At 40.6% G+C, this 19,076-nt stretch overlaps 1 protein-coding gene across 2 annotated transcripts in view; it reads left to right on the top strand.

Moving 5' to 3' along the window:
• Positions 1-19,076, top strand: part of Herc3 (HECT and RLD domain containing E3 ubiquitin protein ligase 3) — a 102,249-nt gene that overhangs the window by 67,463 nt on the left and 15,710 nt on the right. For both annotated transcript variants that reach the window (XM_038318758.2, XM_038318759.2), the window contains 3 exons: positions 1,463-1,629; positions 5,823-5,889; positions 6,346-6,428. In XM_038318758.2, the coding sequence (XP_038174686.1) occupies positions 1,463-1,629; positions 5,823-5,889; positions 6,346-6,428 (317 nt within the window). The remainder of the gene's footprint in view (positions 1-1,462; positions 1,630-5,822; positions 5,890-6,345; positions 6,429-19,076) is intronic.

Genomic DNA, 19,076 nt, shown 5'->3' with positions numbered 1-19,076 from the left:
TAGTCAATTTTGGATGTCTGTATGCTAGAACAGCTACTCCATCCTTGAGACTGGAAGCTTCAGCAGTTCCAGTTTGGTGGGAAGGCCTGGCAGATTCCTAGAGACCACTGCTTTATAGTCTACAGTAGAACGCAAAGAAGCTGGAGTTTGATGTTAGCAGGAGCAGCAGCAGTAGACATACTCAACAGCACAGAGTGAGGGCAGGCAATGGGACAGCATTGCTTTCGCCCTAGAACTCTTAAAGGTTCCATCAGCTCTGTAGGACGGTCTTTGCTCTCAGTTAATCCTTCCTTTAAATGCCCTCATAAACCCATCCTGAGGTATCTCTCATAATTAATTCCAGCCAGGTTAGCAATCAAGATTTATCTGCTGGGCGGTGGTGGCACAAGCCTTTAATCCCAGCACTCCGGGAGTAGGAGGCAGGTGGATCTCTGTGAGTTCGAGGCCAGCTTGGTCTACAAAAGCTAGTTCCAGGACAGGCTCCAAAGCTACAGATAAACTTTGTCTTGAAACAAACAAACAAACAAAAAAAAAAGATTTATCATCACAGAGATCCAGAAAAACATTGGTCTTGATATCAAATATGACCTGAGCATTGGTGTCCATTGCCTGGACATCTCTGTAGGGCTGGGTAGGCCAGGTTTCGACAACACAGACAAGAAACACAGGATAGACTGCTCTGGAACCAAACACAGAGTCAGTGGAATGGAAGTGATGGCATGATCCTGATAGTATGATGGCATGATAAGATCATTCATTAGAATTAATAAATTCTATCCAAAAGACCAGGAAAATGCTTTAGTGAAAAGTTTAAAAAGAGAGAAAAGAAATTGGTTTTATATTGTGCTGGGCATTGGTAGTTAATATATATTCTTTTAATGATGGTAGATTGTATCTGAATATGAACATATAACAGACTTTTTAGAAATATTCAATAGGAGAGTTAAGCTTTAGATGCAGTGCTAGAGTTGGGGTGTGGCTCCATAATCTAGCATGCATGAGGGGCTCTTATTTCATCCAACCCATAATTTCAGGGTTTTGGGCTCCTAGAGTTTTCTCCTTAGATTTTCATTGTCCTCAGAGCTAGTCACATCTGATAATTTAAATTAAAATTCACTAATAGAGATTCACTCTGTGTGCTTAGTAGACACGTGTAGCCAGTGGCTTTGGTCAGGCGTGGTGCAGAGTAGAACAGTCCCATCATCACAGAGCGGTCTCTAAAGATCCCTGCTGGAGATAACAGCAGGCTGCTTCTAGACCATCAGAAGAGTTCCAGGTGCTTGGCTTTGCAGTGCATCTCACAACAGTAACGAACTTTGATCAGAGAAGTTTCTCTGCCTCCGAGCATAAATATACATATGGGCTTCATCCTAATGTCCTGAAACATTTGGGGTAGGTGGTACAGTATTTCTAGGTCTTACAACACTACCTCTTTCTAATACATTTGTGCACACCCTGACAGTGTTTTGTAGAGCGCAACTGGTTTCACTTGATTGGCATAACCTGTGGTCTGGCGATCTACAACTCCACTGTGGTGGATCTCCACTTCCCATTGGCTCTCTACAAGAAGTTGCTGAACGTAAAGCCTGGGTTGGAAGATTTAAAGGAGCTGTCACCAAGTGAAGGAAGGTAAAGAGCTAAAAGTCATGTGGGTGGTGTGGGGACCTGTCCTCGGTGCTCTAGCGCAGGGATCTCAGGGGAAAACAACATCTCTGCTAGTCTGAGTGTGCTAAAGTGTTGTAGATTATACGGCACTTACCTGAAGTTACTTGCCTGTGTTACTGTATGGGCAAGAGAGGGAATTAAAAGAGGGACCTGGTACCGGAGATACAGTTCAGTGGTTAAGAGCATTGGTTGCTTTTTCAGAGGACGTGGGTTTAGTTCCCAGAACCCATGTGGTGGCTCATAGTCATCTGTAACTCGAGTTTCAGGGGATCTAATGCCCTCGTCTGGCCTTCCCGGTCACCAGCCATACACAGACAAACATGCAGGCAAAAACAACCATACACATAAAATAAATAAACCTTTGAAAAAGAAAAGGGAGGGATCATCACTCCTCAGGACTAATCTTTGCTTTCATTTTCCTGTACCCCCTGCAAAGGAAACTTTGAGCCTTGTCATGGTCCAGAGTTAACAGTGGGGGAGATTATTGAAATGAGAGCCTTTCAAAATGTTTATTGATAAAGTGATTGATAATTCGCATGCCATACAACTGACCCATATAAAGAATATTTAGCATATACTTTAGTGTATTCAAAGTTGTGTGGCTGTCACTAGTCACTTTTAGACTGTTTCACCACCTGAAAAACAGCCTGGCACTTGGTTATCTTGTCCCTGCTCTCCACATTATTAATCCTAGGGGAACACTAATCTGCCTTCCACCTTCGTTTGTTTACCTATTCTAGATTTTTCCTTTTTAAATTCTTGAGACAAGGCCCCATTATGTAGCCCTGGCTGTCCTAGAACTAACTATACAGACCAAGCTGTCCTCCAACTCACAGTCCTTGTCTCGTGAGTGCTGGGGCTAAAGTTGTGTGCCGCCACACCTACCTACTCTGCACAGTTTTAAGAAATGGGATGCTTAGAGGGTTGTTCAGTTTGTCTATTTCACTTGGTATGTTCTCCAGACTTGTCCTGTTATAACATGAATCAGTGTTTGATTTTTCACACTGGCAGGAATATTCCACTGTAGCATTCTGTTTTCTGACATACCTTGTATGCTAGCCCATTGTATATATTCCTTTGCACACATACATCACATTTTGTTTCTCCATTCTTCATTTGATGGCACTTGGAGCACTTCTGCTTTGGAAATATTATGAATAGTGTTACTGAGAACATTTATATGCAAGGTTTTGTGTAGACATAACTTTTGTTACTCTGACATATGCCTAGGGACAGAATTGCTCTTCATATGCTAATTTCATATTTAGCTTTTTGAGAAACAATTGGAATGCTTTTCGCAGTAGTCAAGCTACATTTTTGTTACTTTCCTTTTTTTGGCTCCTAAGATTCTCCCTTTTCTTGAGTGTCTCTGTTGATTTTGGGCAGCAAACAGCACACAGCTAGCTTGAGAGGGAAGAAGTGGCTTCTTTTTTATGGGAAAAGGTGCTAGTTTTAAGTTGGGGCAGAATCTCAGAGTTCAGTCCTAGCACCACAAAACAACAAGCATAGCTGCCCATAGTAATGAACACCTGGAATCCAGTACACGGGAGACTGAGGCAAGAGAACCAGGAACTTCAAACTAGCTGGCACATCACAGCCAATTCAAAGTGATGCTCTGTCTCAAAAAATAAATGTATTTACAGAGTGTGGCAGTAACCCAAGGTAAACCCTAGGTTTAGCTCCTGGTGTCAGAAAAACAAAAACAAAAAGAAAACTGCTTCAGGTGAAAGGAGAAGTTTCTAAAGCACCTTCTAGAGGCAGGATTGCCATATATATGTAGGATACCACTACTAAGAACTTAAAGGAATGGAGGGGTGGAGCTACCAAGAAATTCAGAATATGACGAAGAGTAGAGGAGACACAAGCAGAGCTGATTTGTTTGGGCTGTTGAAGTGAAGGCTGCCTTGGCAGGTGTGGTTGCTCTTGGCTTTGCAGACCTGTCTGAGAACTGGCTGTTTTCGGTATGGTTTAGGCTGGCTACCTGGTAGCAGGTTGAAGTTCTATGGTAGGAATTTTACCTCAAATGGCTCTTTTTGTGTATTTTCTCTAGAGTACTATGTCACTGCTGTTTTATTCCAAGTTTTGACATTATCTCATACTTAACACAAGATTTGCTGAGTCCTTGAGAAGGGGCAGAAAGGCATACATAGGGCACAGCAGGGCAAGCACAGAAAAGCATACATAGGGCACAGCAGGGCAAGCACAGAGCTTGTACTGTCATTTCTTTCATGTTACCTTTGGAGTCAGAGGCTAGAGGGCAGCATCTGAAGATGTGTTCCTCAAAAGGCTGCCATGTTGATGATTTGACCCAGCAAGAGGAAAACCATGAGAACTGCCATGGTGCAGTCACCTTACGGAGTCCGCATACCATTCTGTCCTAATGAAGGTTGTTAATGTTTGGTTTTGTTTAGTTTTGTTTAACTGTCCTGCTGATTTTTGATCAGGAAAGCTTAGGATCTGATTACTCTCTCTTAGAGATTATCTCTTCTCTCTGACCTTATCAGAAAAACCTGCTGAACTGACATACATATACACTAAAATAATAAATACATAAGTAAAATTAATCTTTTTAGTAAATGGGCTGGCAAGATGGCTCAGCAGGTAAAGGTACTTGTGAGCACACCTGACAATGTGAGGTTGATCCCTGGTAGGGTAGGAGTTTGATCCCTGCTCTCAGAGTTGTTCACTGACCTCCATATGCGTGCTATAGCACGTGTGTGCTAATAAATAAAAATGTATTTTAAACCTACTGAGCTTGACATCTTGGCAGAACCTGCAGCTATATACATGGATTTGTACAACCTAAATCAATCTCTGCATTGAAATCTTCAGTCAAGAAAGCTGTCTTAGTTAGAATTACAAGGCACTTGGTTTTATGAATCTAGCTCAGGTTAGTCCCTGCCACCAGTAGACTGTCTCCCATCATCATCCCCTTAACCACTCAGATTGGCCGTGTCCCTTTTGAGAGCTTCCGGCATCTCGAGTTTGAGGACAGCTTCTTCATGTCAGCATGCAGGCGGAAATGATGCTGGAGGGGTAGCTGATAGTTCTACATCGTGCACAGGCATCAGGAAGTGCTCTGTCTCACTGGGTGTGGCTTGAGTATATATGAGACCACAAAGCCCATCCCATGGTGACACACTTCCTCCAGCAAGGCCACACCTCCTAATAGTGCCACTCCCTTTGGGGACCTTTTTAATTTTATTTTTTTCAAATCACCACAAGTGCATTCTGAAGATATGATTCTCCATTATGACAGATAATAAAATATCATATGTCTGCATTAGTAAATGAGACAAGAATTGAAGCTGTACAGAATCCTAAACACCATGATGCTGAATAGCCAAATTTGATAAGATCAAAATCCCCAAAGTCTAAAATTCTGAAAATCTCAGTCTCCAGAGAGTAAAACTACAAAGGGTCGGAAAGATGGACTCTGGATCTTAACTGTTGTGTCTTTACAGCTGTGATTTGTATATTGTGTTTATGATTCTGAAAATTTCTATATTATTTGCCTGTTTTGTGTTTTGAAGTGATATCATAAGTTATCAACATGTATAAGTTTCAACACAACAGAGAGCTCACTTCTCAAATCCCAACCAGTAACCAGAGAAGGCAAACGGGAAATGAGAGTGGTTTTGAAACTTCAGAACTTTCCCCCAGTGAAACCTCCTCTAGCAAGGCCATACCTTCTAAACCTCCCGAGACAGCCCCATGAAGTGGGGACCAGGTATTAAACATGTGAGGCCAGTCTCATTTACACGACAGTGACTTTGTGGCCTTTTCTTTTTTTAATGGCAGAAGGGTTATTTTACTAATATATATGGATAAAACCAGACTATGGAGTCCTTACAGTACCACGTTCTCATGTATGTATGTATATATATACTGGCAATGCTAAGGAGGAGCAAACACAAGCCCATCAAATGTAAATCCATGTTAATTTCATCTTCAGTTAAGAACAGTGTGTCAGCAAGGGAAGGGAGTTCATACAGTCTGCTGCCTTAATTCTCGAAGGTTTAGGTACATGGCTTTCTGTTCTCTGGATTTATATTCTCTATACTTTATTTTTCTTGACCAAGACTCTGGACATAATTGAGGTAGAAACACCATTGCAACATTTTTGATTTCCTCTTTTCCTGTTCTTCTGTGACTAGGAGTCTTCAGGAGCTTCTAGATTACCCGGGTGAAGATGTTGAGGAGACTTTCTGCCTCAACTTCACGGTACGCATTCCTGTATTTGTGATTGTGACTGTTCTTCATGGAAACTGCGAGTCGTAATTAACAGTAGATTTCCTACAGACAGCAATATCAGAGACTTAAATCAAGTTGTTTTAGTCATCATATCTTGAATTCAGTAAATGTGTTGCAAAGAGGAGCCTGTGTTTTTCTGTGCACTTAGGAAAATTGCCGAAACGTTAGTTCTCTGTACTGTTGACATTACAAGCTACGGTTTTCTACAGTTCATGTCACTTTCTCCTTGATTCATTTACATGACTTAAGATGTTTTCAAGGTGCTGGTGTTTTCTGATTTAGATTTTTATTCTATTCCCCTCCCCATTTCCTGTAAATATAGTCATTAAATTAGATTTACTCCTAGTTCCTCTGAGTCACTTGTGTTCTAGAAAGGAAAATTAGTTAAGAGAAATGAAAACACATCTTTTTCTGTGTTAAATGAAGGTGTGCCGAGAAAGCTATGGGGTGATTCAACAGAAGAAGCTGATACCTGGGGGAGACCGAGTGGCCGTGTGTAAGGACAACAGGTTAGTCCTGACCTTGGGCTGCTGGATGGAGATTTGGCTATTTTATTTTCTTGATGTTTGGATGTTTTAGTCCAGGATTGAAATAATACCGTAATCTCTGTGTGGAGGAGGTGAGGGCCATATAACAAGAACTTGAAGGCTGCAGAGAATTTTTAAGAGAGTGGGATGGATGTAATGAGTTCCTCTCTGTCCTGTTTCTCAGCTCCCAAATAACCGCATGGAGTCTTTTTATTAATTATGGAAATTTGGCTTAGTTTAGGCTTGTCTAGTCTATGTAGTCTGTCTAAAATATATGTTTGACCTTGAAAACATATCTCACATGGCTATAAATGTTTGTTATAGATGACTAACTTCTAACCAACTTTTATTATCCGAAATTTGTAATAATATCCTAGTTTGTAATAATAACATTTAAGAACTAGAAATTTGCATTAGCTGCATAGGTACAATACCTTAAGCAATAGTCAAAACATATTCAGTATAACAAAAATAACCTTAAATTTGTATCAGTATACATAATTACATACCAATGTAAAATATTTTAGACTAGTGATTGTTCAAAAGTAGACTTAGCAACCTACCCTTTTACCCCATCATTTCTATACTATACCCCCTTTTTCCCTTCAGATAGAGATCCCTAAATCTAATCTCCTTTGTTTAGCTTTCTCTCTGTCCATGAGCAGTAATAATTTGTAACCAACCCCCCTAAATGATGACAATCATCCATAACCCACCAAATGACCAAAAACCATCCACTCCACTTCTTGGATATATGTGCATCGTGTTCTCTAGGTTGCTTCCTGTTGTCTGGGGTGGGGAGGTGAGTGAATCTTTGGGGGACCCTGAGAAAATTAGGGTAATGGTCAAGTCCTTGGGGAGCTAGCCATAACATTTATTGTCCAGTCTCTTTGCAATAAGAAAGTGCAAGGCTTATCTGAAGTCTTGGCTGGTATAGTCTATGAGGCCACCTCTTTTCTTTGGTGTCTGGTCCCCTTTTTCTGAAAACACAAACTTTCAAAAAGGTAACAAATATATCTGCATTAACAGATGTGTGGACTTTGTATTGTACGGAAGCCAGCCAAAGATGACTTTTTGTTTTATATGTGAGCACGTAACATATCCATCGCCTGTCTTGTTGTTTGTCCAGGTTTATTTCTTTATGGCTCTAGCCAGGATTTTCAGGGGTCTTCATCAATCAAACCTGATCTTTATCAGCCTTGAAGGAATCCACAGTCTTTTGTTTTCTGTGGGGAAAAAAAAGCATAACATCTTCCCTAAAGCAATACATTTTCTGACTTTCATTTTAAAGTTAAGGCATTCCTGAAGTATCTAGGATGGTCTAATTCAGTAGTTGCTCTTATAATCCCACATCTTTCAACAGCTGTAGTTTACCCATCAGCAACCCCCCCCCCCACAAAAAAAAGTTAGCACAAGACCATATAGGATCAAGACTCTCTGTGCATTATTCATTTTATATTATTTTATTTTCTTTTTAAAGACTTTATCTTATTTCCAAATATTTTTTTCTATGACTGTCTATGCCCACTTTCCGTACTATAGCCTGCTTAGAAGTCTTTTTCTGTCTGTACCTGTCTTTACTGAGCACCTGAAGTGTTTTGTGATCATGTGAGACAAATCATAAACTGCTATGTCAGCTGCAGCATGGCTCAACTTAACTCATGGTACTGGCACATGGCTCTGGTGGCTGGCTCCAGTCTGCAGGCAGGAGCTGGTAGTTATGTCTCTGTAAGCCTCTGAACCTACCCGAGAGACTACAGTCACTGAGAAGCTCCGTTTGATTTTATGTTCTGAACTTTTTTTTTAAAGCTTTCTCAGGCCTTATGTGGATGTTTGTGACCCCACGTTAGGTGCCATGTGTAATAAGTCTTTCTCTGTTCTGCCTGCCAGCTCCTAAACAACCACATGGAGACCTTTTATTAATTATGAAAGCTTTGCCTTAGCCTAGGCTTGTTTCTAACTAGCTTTTATAGCTTAAATTTTTCTATTAATCTTTGTGCTGTCACGTGCCTCATGGCTTTTACCTCTCCTCCTGCATGTCTTACTTCCTTTGCATCCTGCTGGCAACTCTCTGTTTCTTCTCAGAGCTCGCTCTGTCAGGAAGCCCAGCCTATACCTCCCGCCAATTGGCCTTTTAGTTTTCATGAAACCAATCACAATAACACATCTTTACACAGTGCAAAGGAATATTCCACAACACATGGATTTAGTGAATAGCTATTTAGCTACAGATTTGCATCTTTCTAACTTAGACCCTAAGTCAGTAAGTCACATAAACTGCTTGCTTTTGGATATCTCAATTGTAAAGCAAAGATGACAAAAATTGTCCTGCCTGACTCTTCGGATAGTCATGAGAATGCGGTAATATATAGGGAGATATTTTGGAGTAAAATAAATGGGAAGCACAGGTTTCTCCTATCTAGCAGAATGCCTGGTGCCAAAATGGTATGAAAACATGTGTTGAATAAATAAATGGTGTCAGTGTGCGCATGTAGAAGAAGCCAGCCCAGAGCCTTCCCTGCTATACTTTCACGACTAATTACTTCTCACCTCTAAAAGTTGTCAGGATTTCCACCTCCTAGGGAAAAGGCAATTAACTCCATTGTTGACAGTAGAGCCTCCATGCTCACTAATCCAGCTCAGTTCTGATCTGCACTGTGGTGATAATCAGACTTCTTATCACTAGCACTGCAAATTACCTGTAAAAAATAGCAGAGTAAAGATTGTTGGCTCTCAGTTGAGCCGAGCTGGTGGAGCATTGAGGTAGCATGGTATGGTATTACCATGGCAGCCAGGCATGCTGAGAGGCCAGGTAGTAGTACTTTCTGGTTGGGACTGCCAGCCGGCAGTAATGCCACAGAGCCTTGTTATTAATTACAAAAGCTTGGCCTGTAGCTTATGCTTGTTTCCAGCTAGCTCTTATACCTTAAGTAACCTGTATTTTTTTTAATCCATGCTCTGTCCCGTGGCTTTTTAACCTTTCTTCATTACCTTACGCCTGACTTTTTCAGTGTCTTGTTGGTATCTCTTGCATGCCTACGTTCATCCTGAGGCTGTCTCTCTGCTTGGAAGTCCCACTTATTCTCCACTGCCTATCTGTTGGCTACTCAGCTCTTTATTAAACCAGTTACAGTGACAAATATTCACAGTGTAAACAAATATTTCGCAGCAAGGCAGGAAGAAGCCAGGAGCACAATACATCCTTCAGTGATAAACCCTGTTGGCCTACTTCCTCTGTTAGGGCCAACTCCTCATAGCCCAGTTAATAGGAACTCTTTAATGGATTAACCTACTGATAAAGGTGGTACTGTTGTGACCCCCTCTCGTCTTAACAATTCCACAAGCTGCAAACTGAGCTTCAACACATGCACCTCCTGAAGGGACAATTCATATTCAGACATCTCTATCTGAAGACAGTATCAGAATTCACTTGGGGCTTAATCCTCAAAGCTAACACCATCACACCCTCACCCCAGCCTCAGGTTACTTTACCCGTGGTTCTGACTAACTGGCCTGTAAATCGGGTTTCCTGGATGCGCTCCCCCATGCTGATTAATTTGATTGAATGGGTCAAAGAACTCAGAGAAATGCTCACTTATAGTGGGGTACAGATGAAGAGCTGCAGAAGGTGAGGTATGGGGAAAGAGCTTTCGTGCCTTCTCTGGGTCACCTTCCAGTAACTGCTTCTAACTCATGTCTGGTCGGGTTTATAGACACTTCCTTAGTGTGGCCAATGCTATTAGCGAATGTGTGGAAACAGCAGGGCCTGCCTGTATGGTTCTTCTCAACCTGCTTTGCATTTTTAGTGTGGATCAGATTTCCTTCTGAAATGGGTGTCTTATTATCTATTATCTGCCCAGGTAGGTCTCTGTAAGGCAGGGACTCTGATTGGGGATCTGTGGATCAAACAAAATGATAAACACACATCTCAGAACATCACAATAATGGTTTAGTATATTTAAGGTGAGATCTGTGATTCAGGTTTAAAGATTTAGCTGAACTTTTGGAATGAATCTCAGTCCTTGAGTTATCTTGTTAGAGGAAGGTCAATATTAGATTTTGTTTAGTTTTGCATTGAACTATGAAAATCTGCACAGGTGTTCATTCACTTTACAGACCCTGAGTGTTTACTGTGTGCCAGGCATGTTGCAGACATGGGAGATGACTACTGTCCACCCTTCTTTCTGTGGGTTGGGAATGTACACAGATATGTAACAGATTATGGTACCTGTTATATGAATTATATATCACATATCATGGAACTAGGGGAGAAGCAGCAGGCTTTTTATTAGACGTTTAAGAACGTGGATGTGGGGCACATTTTAGGCAGAGTGAGTATGTGAGCCAGAATATTCAGGTTGATAGATAGATAGATAGATAGATAGATAGATAGATAGATAGATAGATAGATAAATAGATAGATAGATAGATAGACTGTCAGGGATTTGTTGGTGGGCCAGGACATGGTAGGTGCAAGAATTTTAGAGTTAAGGTTATCAAAGCCTTGAGTAGGGTTTGTATTGAATGATAATCTCAGTTTTAGAAAAATAACTTATGGAAATAGACAGTGTGCACAGAGACCTGAGAGGAATCCGTTGAATTAGCTCTGGTAAAGAACAGCAAGGGTCAGCATGGAAGCTGTAGAAATCGCACGTTGGTTCTGTGTGAGTGACACAGGCAACAGGTGTCTGATTCTGTTGGAGCAAGGCTTTAATTGATGACCCTGTCACGGTTTCTAATTTGGGTAGCCTTATAATAGGTAACAGACTATAAATAAAGCTGGTTCATTGAGGGAAATTCTGTTATTTTGACTGTCTATTACTTTGACTATCTGATAACACCCAGACAGTTACTTAAAGCAGGAAATTTATGTGAGTCTCAGGAAAGAAGTCTCAGTAGAGGTCTTTCCTTTGGTTGTGCATGCCAGCCTCAGTCACCAGTAAGTCTGAAGTCACTTGAGTGGGAAATGGATAGAAATGCTAAAACAAGAATAAAGGAAGCATGCGTTCTTTGATGGAGCTGTAGTTAGAATGCAGTGCAAGTTGCTGAGGGGGAATCTGAGCATTGTCGCTACCCACACTGGCTGCAGTAAAGCTTGTCTGGGAGAGCAAAGGAGTGGGGAGATGTGAAAACGCTTGTCCCCAATGGGGAGGGCTGTGTGTGAGGGAAGCCTGGACACAGGGAAGCTAGGCTTCAATTAGGCTCTGAATAAAACTGTAGAGTCACAAGATTGTGCACACACAGACACACACAGACACATACACACACACACACACAACTCACCTCAAAGGGATTAAGAGATACTTTATTCTAGAGCCAAATTTGATTGACTGTGGCCCAGAAGTATGGTGCTAGTTTATCCCAGGTCCTTTGTCCCCCATGGAGCCAGTTTCTTGTGGTTGCACAGCAGAGGAACAGGAACCTGATACATCAAGTCAATTTTAAAGCATAATGGTGGAAGCATGAGGCTCTGGACCCACAACATTGCAGCCTTTCCATGTCACAACAGTTCTAAGAGTCACCACTCACTCCAGGATTCTCATTTACGTAAGAAAACTGGAGAATTCTGATTTCTAAACTAACTTACTCTGGACTTTAGTTCACTAATAATTACGAAACTGCAGTCAGAGAACCTGCAGACTTCCAAGTGATCTACCTTTGTTTGCTTCCACAAGCAGAGTTCCACTAGCTGAGAACCAAACATTCAAGCATGTTTGTCTATGGGAGCCATGCTCATTCACACCACCATCCTCGACTCTGGAACTCTAGTCTTTTCTTGGGTGATTTTGAAATCATTGAAAATCTTTATTGGATAAGGGACCAAATAGCTTACTCTCAGGATATTTTTTCCTGTGTAAAAACAAGTTTATTATTTATGACAAGTTTATAAAAACAATTATTGGTTACAATTTGGTTACAGTTATTTCTCTTTCTCCTTTTGGTCATTGCATTGTAACAGATGCATTTGCATGTGTAGGTACATATTGACCCATGGTGACATTTTGCTCTGTGACAAACCATATTTGCCGATGTGATCCCTTAAGATTCTAATGGAACAGAATAAATTTTATCGCCTAGTGATATTATAGTCTCATAATGTCACAATATGACTCCATCCTCACATGCTGATCGCTTCTGCCAGTTTTATGCAGGAACGACACCTACAGAACATAATGCGTGGTAGCAAACAAATTACTCTGCTTCATGTATTTTTCATGCTGTACTTTGTGAGTGTTACTGACAAACAAAAACCAAAAAAACCTTGCAGAGCTCTCACCTCAAAGGGAGTAAGAGGTAGTTTATAACAGAGCCAAATGAGTGACCAAGGCGTGGGCAGCATGGAGCTCAGCTACCTCAGGTTCTATGGTCCAGCAAGGCAGTTTAAAAATACGCTGGTGGAATCCTCAGAGGCAGGTTGCAGCAAGATGGGGGACTTTCTTCCCCGATGCTGTCCTAATCCAGTCCAGAGGATTTTATCGGTTAATCACAGAATGGTAGGCCCAACATTCTGTTAACCACAGAATGGCGTAAGGGGTTAAGTCTAGCCCAAGATAAGGTGTAGACAGGCTATGGACATAAAATATTCTAACCTCTCCATATCACTGCTGTTCAAATCAGGGAGTGAGATTTTGTAGACACAGCTTCTCTCTGTCACGCTGGTAGCCACCTCAGTCATCGGGTGTGTGTCTGTCCCAGTCTGTGTAAGGACATACTTTGAAGCTCACACGTGATAAAATAACGTATGAGTGTGTTCCATCAAGGAATCCCTAAGATGCATGGCTAGATAGTCTTTAGTTTTTCCGAAGATGTCTTAACTTTTGTAAACTTGGTTTCAGACAAGAAAATTGTGTGTGTGTGTGTGTGTGTGTGTGTGTGTGTGTGTGTGTGTGTTGGTGTTGGAAATTATCACTGGAGTACACAAGAAGCCTGGAAAGGTGCATTGAAATATCTCATGCTCCAGTGAGTCCCTGTATGTTCTTCAGAGTGCCCTATATGTTCGGTGCACTTGAAGGGGAAAAGCGATCCAGCTCAGGGCAGGCAGTTTTGCAATATAGGTTGTAGTTGAGGCAGTTTAGGCACTTACAAATTCTTCTTTTATTGTCATCAAATTATTTCTTTCACACTTTCCTTATTTAGCAGACATTTCTCTGAATCAACAGTTTAATTGAGTCAACAGTTGCAAGACAAACTGTGTGGGAATACTGAAATAAAATTGTTTATTTAGGGAGACAATCTGTTCTCACATGCCGCTATAAAGAGGCTAGGGAAGACTAAATTGCCGTGGTTTAATCTGAAGACAGAGAGGTAATCTTAAACACATACCTCTGGGGGACAGATCTGTTACAGACCTAGGTGCTAGCCCACTGATACTGGGGTACTGGGAAATGGAGAAGAGGTCACACATACATGAAAATGTCTTTTGTAGAGTGATAGACAAACCTGGTTGTTACTTCAGGGAAAGAGGAGCCGGTGTTGCTGGGGAAGCATCACTTGTACAGCTTACATGGCTTAGGTAGGGGATTAGATCGTAAGACTTACTAAGCTAGAGAAGCTAGCTTCCTGTTTGCAGGTGACGAGAGCCACCGCTATCTCGTTAGCAGAGCAGCTGTGTTCCAGAAGCGGGTCCAGGACACAGTATTTCCTTTGCCTTACCTTCTGCACTATTTCTCTTGCTGGCACATGTGTCCTAATGAGTGTTGCTGAACCCAGTGCTTCTCAAGGTCAATGATCACTTGCCCTTTGAGGAGAGCTTGTGTTTAAAAGGCGTGCCTGTTCTCTTGTCTCTTGCTTTTCAGTTGCTGGCTTCGCTTTGACATCAGCGCTGCTCTTAGAGAATGTCTACTGTGAGGTCCTCTAGTGGGACTAGAAAGATAGCCCATAAACCCACGAGTAGTAACAAGACAACTCCGGTTTATCTTGTGCCTTCTCAGAACATAGGTTACTTTAGTGACTCCTAAAGTTGCAGGAGTTTCACACTAACAGTGAGCAAGCAGTCAGCTCCAGAGCAAGCATGACTGACAGTCCTCTAACCCAATTCATTTCTTTCACTGTTCCACGAGCAGTACAAGTATATCCCACAGGCTGAGGACTCGGGTTTCAGGACTCCGCTGGCCCCTGTCTGGTGCCAGTTGTGAGCCTCAGGTTGTTTTTGCTTGGTTGGCTCACAGATTTCAGGCAAACATCATTACCTGTACTAATTCATTGTAGAAGACATGACACAGGGTGCACATGAGAGAGTGCCTCAGATGAGGTATGGGAGAGGTCAGGTATGGAAGAAGCCTGTGCCCCTTGGGATGCATCTCTTTCTAGGAACTCCCACATGTTCCATTGTCCAGAAGCTGTCCAAACCTTATTAAACCTTTTGGGGTTTAATGGAGTGTTCATTTTATAGGCATGGACGCCTCGCCAACTGGATAAGAGTGTACAGTCTTATGCTAGCAAACTGAGTGGGGAAACCCAGTTGCTCCTTATTCAGGTTTTTCCTGGACTCTGTAGAATTTCTTTCTCTCAAGCAGTGATTCTGAGCCACCCTAATGCTGCAACCCTCATATTGTGGTGACTCCCAACCATAAATTATGTTCATTGCTACCTCATAACTGTTATTTTGCTACTGTTATGAATTGTAATGTAAATGTCTATGTTTTTCAATAGTCTTAGGAGCTCCCTGTGAAAGGGTCATTAGACTTCACTGTTCCGTAGTAAAGGGCAGAACCCCTTTGAAATGGAGTTCCTGTGACCTATTTGGCAAGGTTGGTCAAAGAATTACAGGTTATCGTTGATTTTCTTTTTGTGTTGGGATTGAAACTTTGGGTATTTGCTGTCGTGACCGCTCTGAATGAAAGAACCAGAGGACTGCAAATCCCATTTGGATGCATTCCATGCATTCAAGGACAAGAAATGCTATCAACCAAGTCTCTTCATAGTAGTTTTCAGATCTGGATTGCGCTGCTCTGCTTCTCTCCTTGGAATTGAGGACTTTTTATATTCCATAGCATGTTATTACCACTGATGTAAAAATGACCCAAAATTGATGCAGTTAAATTCCAGTTTTGTTCAAAAGGGCATCTAAATCCATAGAGAGAACTCAAGAATGGAGCTGTTGTAGCTCTAAATGCCTTCTGTTGATCCCTCACGAACACTGGTGAGGGGTGCAGTCTTCAAGGTGCGCATTTTACTTGCACCGGATTGTTACAGGGAAAAAACGATGAAGACAACACTAGCCTCGCTTCCGGAGTATTTACCATGTGTCAGGCTCTCTCTTGAGGACTTCACATGCAAACCGTACCACTGTGCAGGTGATGAAATTGAAACCCAGAGAATTATATTATTTGGCCCACAGCTAGAAGAAAAGGACTTGATTGGTTGATGTGCACCCTGCCTCTGAGAGCCTACAGCGGAGCTTGAGGGTTCCTGTCTTGTTCCCTAGGGGAACAAGGGACTGAGAGTTTACTGCTTCTCCTTTCAGGCAGACTGTATAATTTTCTAAAAAAAGAAAGCTGGCATAGTTAAAAGCATACTGTAAATGTGTAGAATTGTGTCTGGATTTTGAACCAGGGAATACATCAAAGCTTCATGAGTGGAGCCTAGTGGCTCAGCCTTTGATCCCAGGACTCTGGAGGTAGAGACAAGCAGAGCTCTATGAGTTTGAGGCCAGCCTATGTAGTGAGATCCAAGGTAGGCCAGAGCTACATACTGAGGCCCTGTCTGGAAAAAAGAATCAAGCAAACAAGCAAAAAATACAACAATAAAACCCCTCATGGATACCTGGAATATTGTGTAGTCTGCTGTGTAAATGTGTGTTTTCTTTGGGGATTTGGTTGGCTTGTATGTTCTTTTGTATCACCCTTCCTCTATTCTTTCAGCCCTCCCTCACTTTTGTTAAAGTGTCTCAAATACGTTTTGTATAAAAAGGGATTATTTCTTGCCTTTACAATTGCTTTTTAATGACAAAATTCCAAGGATAAAATTGTAAAGTCTGGCATTTTGAATCTGTTAACAGATAATTTGGCTGGGTTGATTTTATTAACGAATTGTACTAGGTTACCCATCTTTATTTGTGTATGAGAATACCTTTGTCACTTAGTCCTCACAGTATCACTAAATTACTTGCATTTCTTTCATATATAGGGTATTTTAAAGATTCTACACAGCACTGATCCATTTTAATGCTGTGGGAACTTCTAAAATATCTTTAAATATGATTTTGAGGCAGTATTTGCACAGTATTTTGAATATCTGAAATTGCTGCTATTAAAATGTCTTGTTTTATGTAAGTTCCAGCTGAATAAAGACATTTGTTTACATGTATGTGCAGTGAAGAAATGCCTGTGTGTGCATGTATGTGGACCTTCACATAGGCAGAGCTGCAGCACCGAGCATACACTGTGAGCCTTGAAGTGCTGCAGATCTCTGCGTCACACTCTTGAGAGCAGGCACTGAATGTACAATGAGTGCTTTGCCGAGTTTGGCCTCTCATGGGTTAACATGGTTTACCGCAAAGCAGTATTTTACTTGCCCGGGGAAGATGGTGTCCCGCCGACATCACAGTGCAGCTGTGGCGCACTATCAAATAGGCAGTTCATGAGACACACATTTGGGACCAGCTCAGTGAGGAAATGAAATTGACATCCCTCCCAAACATCCCTGAATTCTTTAAAAGAGGAGCCAGGAGTGGTCTGGTGCTATGACTAGCCAGAAAAATATTGCTAGTCATATATGTAATATAAAATAAAGCCTGCTGGCCAGCGTACGCAGCTGGATCATGTTCGTCTCCAGCCTTGCTAGAGCCCTGCTTCACCTAGTGCTGGGCATAGAAACACGTCTTCCTCCCTAATATTTCTTCCTTTTTAAAATAATCAGCTCGGGTTCTTTATTTGTATATTTCTAAAAGTACTAATTATCTCTGAAAGTACTAATTTTCATATGATTTGTCAAACTATTAAGACCATTAACCTTTGGCTGCGTGTATCTGTTGTAGATAAAATTCACAGTTCTTGACTGCATTTGGAATGAGTTATATACTCAAAACGTGATTGTTTTCTAATTTTTGTCTTGTCATGTTTGTTTATTTATTTTGGCTGTATGCGTCCTAATCTTAGCCTTTCTGTACCTAGTAATTGATAAATATTTTATGTATTTTCTCATTAAAAATGTTTCCTTGGGTCTATTAAAGTCTGATTTGCTTCTAAATTATTGAAGGTAGCCTCAGCTTTTCTTATAGGTGAACAATATAGAAATTGTATTAAGTTCCAAATCCCACTTGGGCTTTGAATTGAATTTTGATAAATTATAAGTTAATTTTAGAAGAATTAATGTTTTTGTGATAATTTCTAAGTCAGAAGCTTATTTTGTGAGATTCCCCCCTTTTAACATACATTATACACGTTTTTTAATTTGGGGCTAGCTTATGTTTTTATATATATATATATGTATATATATATATATTATTTCTAGTATAAAAGAAATCATATATTTCAATGGCTTGAATTAATTATTGAATTAATATATCTGACAACCAATCAATTTATCAAGCTTGTACCTAATGATTTTCCATTCTTTCTCTTGGGTTTTTTATATAAATAATCATATACCTTTGAAATAAATTTCCCAGTGATTAGATACTTTATTATTATTTAGTTATTTTTTTAAATTTTTACTAGACCGGAAGAAATATTAAATGACAGTCCCTCCATTTCTGAAGATGTTGAGTTTAATTACCTTTTTTATTAAAATAATCATACGATTATGATGATCATAATGTATATAACATCTCCCTTCATTTGGGTTGATCATGCCGTAGGAAGATTGCCACAACCTTAGAGTTGTTCGTAGTCAGCTGTTGTCATTAGCAACAGGTTAGTATCACCCTCCATTTCCAACGTCGTCATCAGATTCTGCTGCAGTATGATTAACCCTTGCAGCAAATGGAAGAGAATGGCGTCTGATGTGTGTGGGGGGTGCATTCATAATGCGTCATTAAAGTCTTACCTTTTATGAGAGGAACTTAAAACCAGATTTTATTGAAGGAAACCAAAACAGGATAGTTTTTGAATGTCCTGTATTTCTGAATTAAAAAGCTTATTTTTTATTGATAATAAGGACTCACCAAGGTAGGGATTAATAAAACTACCATTTTCTCTTGCGTAGCAGGAGAGGAAGAGAGTGGGATTTTCTATCAGGGTCTTTTGTCTTTATTATAATAATAATTGCTGGAAATTACTCTTGGGTGTCAGACACTGCTGTTATGTGCTGTATATAGAATAACTCCTTTTCATAATACCTGTGAGGAAGGGACCGTTACCACCCACTTTTATAGATGAGAAAACAGGCAGTCAGAATAACAAGTCTTTTTATTTTTTGAAAATACTGTTTTGTTAACACCACAGTGGTAAACAACTTTATGTTTTTACTCTTACAGAACATTGATTCACAGATAATTCAAAACCCACAAAGAAGCTAAAGGCCTTTACATTAAATGTCCTTCCCCAGAAGTCCTTCCTATATGTCATTCTTCCTTAAAGCAATAAAAATGATTATGCACCATTTAATAAATCACATTTACATAGCAAAATAATGAAGGCACAGCTAATACAAGCAAACTGAAACCCTTTCTATTTCTGAGCTGGGGGT

This window comes from Arvicola amphibius, chromosome 2 (genome assembly GCF_903992535.2).
Source record: "Arvicola amphibius chromosome 2, mArvAmp1.2, whole genome shotgun sequence".
NCBI classification, from domain to species: domain Eukaryota; kingdom Metazoa; phylum Chordata; class Mammalia; order Rodentia; family Cricetidae; genus Arvicola; species Arvicola amphibius.
Note: the sequence above shows the minus strand (reverse complement) of the source record. Positions and strands in the feature narration are given on the sequence as shown.